Source organism: Eurypyga helias, unplaced genomic scaffold (assembly GCF_000690775.1).
Source record: "Eurypyga helias isolate BGI_N326 unplaced genomic scaffold, ASM69077v1 scaffold17099, whole genome shotgun sequence".
NCBI classification, from domain to species: Eukaryota; Metazoa; Chordata; class Aves; order Eurypygiformes; family Eurypygidae; genus Eurypyga; species Eurypyga helias.
The window spans coordinates 77-10379 of record NW_010270267.1 but is presented as its reverse complement, the minus strand read 5'-3'; the positions used below and the strand labels follow the sequence as shown (position 1 = coordinate 10379).

At 41.3% G+C, this 10303-nt stretch overlaps 1 protein-coding gene across 1 annotated transcript; it reads right to left on the bottom strand.

Annotated features, from left to right (window-relative positions):
• Positions 1 to 2933: 2933 nt before the first annotated feature.
• On the bottom strand, positions 2934 to 5654 carry LOC104514651 (synphilin-1-like; the record flags this gene model as incomplete). The annotated part of the gene is made up of 2 exons (XM_010158392.1): positions 2934 to 3113; positions 4792 to 5654. Coding segments are annotated over 2 exons (1043 nt in total), but the record flags the coding sequence as incomplete, so codon positions are not given.
• Between the last annotated feature and the right edge of the window lie 4649 nt (positions 5655 to 10303).

Here is a 10303-nt window from a genome sequence, read left to right as displayed (position 1 = left end):
CGTGCAGGGCCTTGCACTTGGCCTTATCCTGCTGTCCTGGATCAATTACTGTTTTGCTCTTGATTACAGTGAAAGCAGCAATGTGAAAGTGGCAGTCAAATACTATTACATATACCATCTGGTCCCTACTCTCAGATTGTTCAGAGCAAAACCATGTATCTGTTTCCACCACATGTACAGCAAGGGTCAATGACTATATCAGGTAATTTGCTGGAACAGATTAAACAGCCTCCCTACAAACTCAAGTCTTCACTGATCACTAAGGAAATCCAAGCTTCCTAAATTATTCTTACACATGTAGTATCTGAGCTTCTAACCCTCACGGATTAGGACCTATCTGTACTAGATACAGTACAAACATCAACAAGGAGATGGTTCTTGCGCTGAACATCTTTTACAGCTCAGTGAAAAGATTCCCAAGCACATGCCTAATATTTGGCAAGTTACTACGAAGTGAGATGCAGATGCTGTGGGAGGAGATGAGCATTTTCTTCAGAGAATGCTTGTGGCCCAGTGTAAAGGCCAGTGTAAAGCTGCTTTTAGCAGCTTCTCTGGCTGCAGCTCCTTTCCAGCAATGGTACCTTGGTAAATGCAATTTGGCATGACCTGCATTCCGTCCTGCTCTTACTTCATTTTTCAACTCTCATGATCATAAAGGCCATTATATTCTTTATAGCTGAAAAAGTATTTTAATTTCTCAGTCAAAAACTTCACAGAGGTCAACATACATAATATAAAAAGCTGTATGCGTACATAAAATGGAAAAATCTATCATGAAAAGGGAAGAAATAGCCCCTTCAAGTCTCAGTTTTATTTTTACAAGAACAAGAAGAATGTAATGAATATTAACCCATTTAAAATTACATGGGAGAAAGAAAAATTGGAATAAAATTCATTCGATATTGCTTCCATATGTAATGTATATATATAAACACAAGAATGCACACCATTTTACTTACTTTCCTTGACTTCCCTCGATTTTAGTATCTAAGTAAAACAGCCAAACTACTTGTATTCTTTTTATTACACTAGCAAAATCCTCATCAAATTGCATTCAAATATTAGTAAGCATGACTAACAATTTTTTGTTTCGCTTTTCTTTGTATCAGAACTCAGTAAGATACTTCTGTATTTTTAAAATTAAGGTAAAGAATTAGTAAAATTAAGTATCTGCTAAATATGATAATTTTGCTAATATGTAAAGGATTTCTTCACCGTTACTTAAAATAAACTATCAATATGACAGTGCGACTATCCATAATATACTGCCCCATTTTCATCCTCTGGCTGATAGTTCAAGGTCAGAATGAGGTCTTGAATCAAAAGAATTAGTTTTAACTAATTAATTCTTTACTGGGAAATGTCATGCAGCATCACTAAGTTGTTAAAATTCCCTTCTATGGAAATTTATGTTCCTCTATACAAGTTTTCTTCCATTCTGATAGACATAATTGTTGGGGAACACAGGTGCACACCCCACATGGCCTAATATTATGTGAGTTATAATGGTATAAAGTAAGAGCAAGAAGAATAAAGTCCATTCTATCAGGGTTCAAAACCACTCTGGGAGTAAGGATCAAGAGCTACGAAGTTTAGTTATGCCAGATTACCTTAAGGCTCTCACAAAACTTTGCAGTGATCCAGGACAAGTCCAGCCATGCAGGTCTTGAAACACTTGGATGTGAGCACCCTCAATAACCCCAATTACATGAAGAACTCCATTACATTTACACACTTTTTTGTGAATGTCAAAGCATGCTCAAGTATTAAAGAAACTAAAGGAACCAATTATTAAAAAAGCCAACCTTTCTGGAGTAAAAGACAAAGGGGTTTATTGGCTTATAAACACATTATATACCTAGGTTGAAAAGAAAAAAGAAAATGATTTCCAATTAATACTGTAAGACTTCAAATTGGCAGACTGTAACTATTCAGTTTGGACACAGGCCGAGGTATTGAAGCTAAATTTACTTTCATAATAGCATTGGTACAACTAGATATCACTTTAGTTTTTTATTCATACATCTTGTCCCAGAAAAATAAAACAAAAAAACCCCAACCCTGAAACCTGCACCAGGGCCATAGGTCACTGAAATGATGTCTCAAAGATGCAAACCTGCAGGTTGGAATCCACCAGTCCCCTGTCAGTTTCTAAAGTTTTCCCAAGGAGCAAGTAACATTAAAAACACAGAAGAAACAGAAACTCTATTATATTTCACCCCTTTCCTTTTTTCTTCTTAAGGTACTTAGTGGCTAAGAGGAATGGCATTCAACCATTCAGTCTCACTTACTAAAGAACCAGAAGCAGGGTGGTTAAATTATCAGCTTTCCTGTACACCACTATGTTTTATTTTAGTGCAGCAACACCAGTAATTTTCACATTTTCCTACATAATAGTTTTTCCTGTAGGCTTTGACATTAATTTTTGCAGTTTCTGACAGGTTGTTTTGTAACATATACATTTTAACTTTGATGTGATTGTTCTAAAAAACCAAGAAGTTTCATCCCCAGATGTGGATCAGAGTTTTATTTTTGCTTTGTAAACATGTTCTCACACTTGTCTTGCAAGATTAAACCTGTATTTGTAAAAAAACAAGAAACTGTTACGCTGTCTAAAGAAACAACTGAGTCTGAATGAAATTAAAGTTCCTTAAAATATAACAAAATTTCTGGAGCTAGTTACTGATTTAAAAATGAATGTATATGAATTGACAACAACGTATAAAATGTCATTGTTATACGGCTGATATTGTATCCTGCATAGTACCCCATTCTTATTTGTGCATGTGGTACCAGCCAACAGTTCCTTTTGCTCTTACTCTACAAAATGCTTGAAAAAAAACATCTTGCAGAATGTACGACTAAACTGCTACCAAGGAAAGAAACTAAATTACCTTTATGTCACGTGACAATAGAGACAGAGACTAAATTACCTTTATTGCTAATCCAGCTGGAGTTAGCTGCTCAATGTTTCGTTCGTTCAAACAGTCTTCACCCATCAAGGAAGTGAGATGCTGCAGGCATTCTGCGTGTCCCTTTGATGCTGCTACGTGCAACAGATTGTTGTCACATTCATCATGGATCTTATCCAGATTATCGGCTGCTAAATGTGGCTATTAAAAAAGGCATTAAGTGAGTGACAACTAAGAATAAAAAAAGATACACAGAACATGAAGCTTCACAGCCCGAGACATAAGCCAAATGCAAAGATGTTTCCCCATAGCCGTGTTCTTTTATAACTCAAAACCAGGCCCTTTTCGCTTCACTATACACAACCTGGCTACTACTAGCAAAAGGATGGAGGTGGGATGCTCAATGGTTTGATTTACTGTGTAGTTTCTCTCCTTGTCATGCAACTGTCATACAACGGTGCAAGACCTTGAGTTGCTTTAAGTCTTTGTACTTGTTTGATCATTGATGTAGTTGCATAAATACATTTTCACCATTTCTATCTATTCTGCATTTGGCTTCTCTCCTTTTTATTTAGGGGAGAGAGGGTGTCATTATATTGATGAGTAATTGAACAGAAAACACCCATGACTGCTACAAAAAGTTCCTGATTAATTTGGCGTCCTGACTGAAGTGGCACCTTGTGTTGAGCACCATCTGAATTGTAGTTAAAACACATGACACAAGACTTCAATTGATAGCTTGTTTCCATCAAGAAATTTGTTGGGATATTTATCTGATGTACTGCACAATCATGGCGTAACGCACTATTTCTGCCCAAATCTCATTTTGAGACAAAACAATTGGATTGAGAAATTCCAGAAGGAAAACAGAAGAATTAAGACAGAATTAATGGGCAGCAGTGACAAGTTCCTAGAGTTGTGCAGACTTGCCAGAGTACTGTTCAATGAGTTTACTTCACTCAGAGGTTTTGAACTTTTTGGAAAAAATATGCATTTTCTTTCCATCTGTCTACATATGATGGCATTTCCCCCCACCTTGAATCCTATTTCAGGGTGAATTTAATTTGCTTTTATTTCTTACTGAGCAACTTAATATCCTCTTCTGCCTCTGTCTAGTCTCTGAATACCTGCCTTTGTTCTTGTTGCTATGTTAATAGCGTGCCTTTGTGCTTGAGTGAGACTGGTAAACAGAGAAGCTAAGCAATAATCTAACAAAAACAGTTCTTCTACATACACTGTGCCTCCACCAGCCGTTCTGAGTGGAGATCACATGCTCTGCATCATTGTGTTAACTTGCATCTCGTTACTTTGGAAACCATCATTGATAGTGCCTGATCACAGTGCTAGAATTTACTAAAAGACCTCATATGGGTCAGAGGCCAACGAGGCTTTAGAGAAAGCTCCTGTCTGAGAATGCTGCTGCAACAAGACAGCATAAACACTCCTGAATAATAATCAGAATACAACAGAAGCCCCTCTGTTCCACTCATCAGTCTCTAAATAACAACTGAGGTAAACCAGAAAGAATTGAATAAGGCGACCGACAAATGTTGTGAAAGGCAAAACTCAACAAAGATTTAAATTCAGTATTTAAGGGACCTCAACAGTTAAAATGCCTGCCTTCTATACGATTTCAATGTACTGCATAGGCTAGCAATCTTGGCTATGTTTACATAAAACTAGCCTCTTGGTTTTGCTAGACGTTTGATTTAAAGCTTAAAACTTTCCATTTGGAAGCCCATATGCTCAATTTCTGAGGAGCGTACAAGATAAAAGGGGCAGTGGTTCAAAATACGCACTTCATCAGCTTTGACGGTTTAATAAACCACATCACAGCTTGCCCTTATTCTGTGTGTTTTAGGAAAAAGATGATACTTACCAGTAGAGATATTTGCCCTTCCTTTACAATGTTTAAGATGCTTTTAATTTTTTTCACCTCTTCGCTCCTCTCTTCTGGGCCCCCTGTGTTGCTCCAGTTCATACTCAGCTCCTCTAGCTGCTTGCTCTCTGCCACTGCCGTCTGCAGGTGGAAAGTCCTCAGGTGGCAGTTTGGCATAGCCTTCTCCGTTTTGTGAGCGTGCGGATCAACAAATGTCCTGCTGAGGAAGCCCTTGCCCTGGGCTTCAGCTTCATGGACGGAGCTACACTTCAGCAAAGGCTGGGAAAGCTCTACTTCTTCTGCGGAATGCTTGTGCTGGTCAAGGACAATGGGCTGCGTTTTTCTCAGCTGAGAGCCTTTCACAGGAGACAGCACACAGAACTGTGTCCCGCCGGCAGGCGAGCTCTCTGCGTTCCCTGCAGAGCAGGTCTTGCCACTGAGACCATTCACTGTTGAACATACACCCAAAAGTTTTTTCTCAGGAGCTACCTTTGAGAAATGAACAAGTTGCTGGCTTGATTTAATATAAGGCACATCCAAAATTTCATCCATATCCAGGTCATAGTGCTCCAGCTCCCCAAGCAGAACAGCGGGCTCGATATTTTTGCTTTTAAGGGTCTCTCCTTCTCCTGGACTCTGGTCATCATTTGGAGGTGCAGACTGAGAATCACTGCCTTTCTGGTATTCTCCCTTCTGGTTCCTCTGGTCATCACTTTCATTGTTCTCAGAGCTTTCTGGCTGGTGCTTTAATGGGGAAACCCTCTTCACTGGTCTGAATTTATTGCACACATCTGCAATTCCTGTTGGTTTCTGTGCATTTCCGATAAGATTTGAGACTCCACAGTTCCAGCTGCTGCTGGAAACTAAAGAAATAGAGGAATGTGATTTAGAAGTGATTACTACCAGACGTGTGACATGATATAGCATGCTTTAAAGATATACCTGCCCAAATTATATGGTTACTGCCACATTCATATCTAAGCCGATTTAATGGCATGTCTAGCAAAACAGCTGAAGAATTTGATACTCCAGAACAGACCCTTTCTTCAAACAGGAGATACATTGTAATCAATTAGAAACAAAGTAGTTTTATTCAAATAATGGACATCAATAAGAGCCTAGTGGCATTACACCAGTCCTGTCCAACTATGTGGGTTTACACTTTGCTGTTTTTTACTGCACAAAGATGCATCACAGGAGGAGGATGATTTTCTGGAAGGTCAACAAAAAGGTTAGTCAAAACCTTTTAGTGGATTTGTTTTAAAAACAGTAACAACAACTTAATTTTTAAGGCCTGTTATCTCTGGGAGATGTATTTTTCATAGAACTGGGAATTCATACAGTGACTGAAAGCTGGGACTGTTCATCCTGGAGAAGAGAGTTAGGAGGAATCTTATCCTTGTCTATATTTACATGACGGGAAGGATTGTGGGAGAGGGTGTGAGGCTCTTCCCCATGATGCCCACTGACAGGAGGAGAGGCAATGGGCAAAAACTGAAACACATGAAATTCCATCTGCACCCAAGGAAACACTTTTTTACTGTGGGGCTGATCAAACAGTAGTTGCCCAGAAAATTTGTGGAGTCTCCATACTCAAAATCTGACTGGACACAGTCCTGACTTTACCTACACTAGCTGACTCTGCTTAGCAGGGTCTAGATGATCTCAAGTGGCACCTTCCAACCTAAAGGATCTTGTGATTCTCTGACCTGAAAGTTAAGCCTACTTATTCAGGTATGATGTTTCCTTTCACACTTCTCCTCCGTATTTTGGGATTCTATCAAACTTTCCATCCCTTATATATACAACCTTTACACACACATATATATCCATCTGAGCTTTCCAGACCATTATTGGATATGGAGTTTGGCCAGTGAATCTGACTTGCAGAGAAGAAAGGGAGCTGAAGGCACCTGAACTCTTAATCCTACTGAACTTGAACTCAATCCTACTGAACTTGCACTCTTTCACACAGTCCCAGCTGGTGATATTTATGATGTCCATAATCAGTGGAAATCTGGCAAAGAGTTTTCCTTATTTCATTACTTTCAGTGGAGGAACAGCACGAAAACCACTAAAGCCTTTAGGCAGTTTCTGTGCCCCATTCAATGCACGCTAAGAGTTAATGCATTCTGAACGTCAGGAATACTGTTTAAACAAAGCAGATTTATTACACGTGCTAACTGCCTATCAGTGGGATCTAATTTGTGGTCAAAACACACAATTTGCCATGAACACCTTCCTAAGGAAACAGATATATACACTTCCAGTGCAACATTAATGTCTGAAGTGAAAGATTAGCATGGCTCAGTTGTTACGGATGTCTGAAAATTACCTTAATACTTCTGGAAGCGCTTAAGAATACAATTCCGAAGAAGAAATAAAAATAATAATAATGAAAAGGCATGTTATTTGGTCGGCCAATACAAAGAAAGCACTGTGCTGACTTATTTATGTATTGTATAAGATTCTAGGTTCAAAGGCCTACACTTTTATGTTGGTTTTATTTACATGTGAAATTTTTTCCAAGTGATACAGGGAAATGGATACCATATGTTTCGCAGCTGTTTTGTTCTGACAGGAACTATTAAGCACTCAGTATGGAAATGAATTCTGTCTGAGTCTTATGAAAACACTGCTTTCAACACAGGGGTCTAGACAGAGAAAAAGGCATCACCATTTTGTTTATCGACACTTTATTTAGGTTTACATTTATTATGTTTCTTAGCTTTTCCTGCTTTCTAACCTTAATAACATATATTTACATAAACCACTGATGACAAAACTGTAAAATCGGACACTGCGACGAAGCAATGGCCTTTGTTACAAATCCATCTTGGATCTTCTTAGTCATGTATTTCTCTTTTCATTCATCACAGAGCAGAGTAAGGTAATTCCATTTTTTCATCGTTTTTCTTCCCAACATCTCTTTACAAACACTGTTCTTCCAGAAAACAAACTGGAGCACTATTAGCAATATTTTTACTGACTTAAAAACATATCCTCCACTTAACTGGGATGATGAATTTTCACTGCATTTAACATAGGATTAGAAGGTAGCATTTAACCACATAGCAGTAGGGAAGAAAGCAAGTCAGACCAGTAGACAAAATACTTCTATCTCCTATTTTCTACTGGGGTGCTGTACAGGCTGCATCAGTGCCTGGCAGTTACAGCATGGCTTCCCTCTACACAGCATTGAAACCATAGGCCAGAGTGGACCAAGGCATGGCTTGAATCTCTTCCATTCTGTTTTCAGATGGTTGTTCCCTGAAGGAGCTAAAGCAAGTGCTGCCTGTGTCCTCCAAAGCACCAGCACAGCGGGAGTTATGTGAGTAGTCTGCAACAGCTGCTCCAGGGGAAAAGCCTCTTGCTCATCTCTCCATACTTATGAACTCGGGCAGGGGCCATTAAACGTCTGGGTCAAATAAATAGTGTTTGATTCTTTTATAAACAACAGTAAAAGATGGTCTGAGTTGAAGGCAGGGGACTAGAAAGTGGAGCAGCTAGCTTGATTCCAGAACCTGACAAATAATCCCGGTACAGTCTTAGATAAGCCACATTTCTTCTGTGCACCAGGATCTTAAATGTAAAAAGGTGACAACAATTCTTTTTTCAACCATATTTTCAAAATTATTTAAGTTTCATTCATTAATATGAGAGATTTGGATGATCCTGTTGTGCTGATGAAGTGGAAAGAGGGAAAACCACAGAAACTAGGGAGACTTAGTTCACGTCAGTCGTGTTGTGCTATGACAAACAAGAGGTGCCAAAGCATTTCCTTGGCACTAAAGAAAACAGTATCCAATGAAAATCGGCAAGGGTCAAATTTGCAAAAGTGATTCTTCACCATGTATTGTGCTTTAAGCTCTTCTTGAGGAACAGAAAATGCAAAATGAGGCCTGTGGGCTTATTTATAGTTTCACTTATTTATTTGTTTACGTATAGATGTTCTAGCCTTCTGAGGGCCAATAATCAGAAAAGGGGAAAATTAGGAAGCAATTTCTCTTGCAATTCAATCCGATTTTATTTTAGGAATTACAATTTTCCTCGACCTTTCTAAAAAAGATCCTTAAAACATGTTTCCAATTGGAAGCATCTGTTGACTTCAGAGCATTTTTCAACACCGTATCTGTATGTAGGGCATGGGGAGGTGAGAGGGCGTGTTTCACCTGGCACACGAGGTTCTGTAGAATCTGAGAGGCAGCTCTGACACAGCACGAGCGGGGACAGGAGTGGTGGCGGACAACCCCTTCAGGTACAAGAGCATCCCCCAGGGAGCACGAGCGACCGAGAGCGTGGGAACAGAGCAGGCCAACAGGGCGGGCACTGCAGTTCGTGCAGGCCGGGCGGGCAGGTGAGGTGTGCTGGCGGGTCCCAGGTGTGGTGGCCACTTGGCTGAAAGCCATCCCTTCGAAAGAATGCAGCGACCCAGATGGTGCTCCCGCTGAGGGATGCTGCTGCCCAGGTCTCCGGCTGCAGGGAGTGCCTGACCCTGTCCCTCACACCTGAGGGCAGCAGTGACAGCCCCTGCGTGAGGGGTGAGCAGGGGATGATCTCCTCAGCTCGTGGCAGAGCTGAAGGAGGAGGTGGAGGATGATCAGGGAGACTGAGGAGGTGTGTTGCCTCCACTGATCTACCACCCCTGAGGCAAAGGCAGCAGATGGAGGTCCCACAGCCAACAGTGGAATCCATATCCTCTTGCCACCAGGCAGGTGGAAGGGACTTAAGAGAGGGATGGGAATGGAAGCAGGTCCCTGCTCAGGGAGGGATGCGAATCCCTTCCTACCCTTCCTCCCCTTCCCAACTGCCCCTGCAGAACAGAGATGGGGCTCTGGAAGTTGAGGGACAGGCAATGGAGGAGGAAGAGGAAGATCCATCCAGGGAGTTGCCCAAGACAACTCCATCAGCCCCAGGCATTACGACTGCCTCCTTAAAAAAAGCAGAGTCACTGTTGTAGGCACTTCCCTTCTGAGAGGAACAGAGAGCCTGATACACCGCCCACACCCATCACACAGGGAAGTCTGCTGCCTCCCTGGGGCCTGGGTTAGAGACATCACCAGGAAACTCCCACGTCTAGTACAACTCTCGGATTATTACCCACTACTGGTCATGCAGGTGGGCAGTGACAAGGCTGAGGAGAGAAATCCAAAAGCCATCAAAAGGGACTTCAGGACAATGGGGCAAGGCACAGGTGGTGTTCTCCTCCATCCCCTTAGTAGCAGGGAGGGACACGGAATGGAATAGGAAGGCACCACGGATCAACACATGGCTCAGAGGCTGGTGCCAACGATGGAATTTTGGGGTTTTTGATCATGGGGAGGTTTATATGGCCCCAGGCCAGCTGGCAACAGATGGTGTCCACCTGTCTCAGAGGGGAAAAAGGATTCCTGCCCATGAATTGGCAGGGCTCATCAAGAGGGCTTTAAACTAGGTTGGAAGGAGGAGGGTGGCAAAACCACTGGTGCCACCAACAGATGCCCAGAGGGTGGAGAAGAATCACAGGTCACCA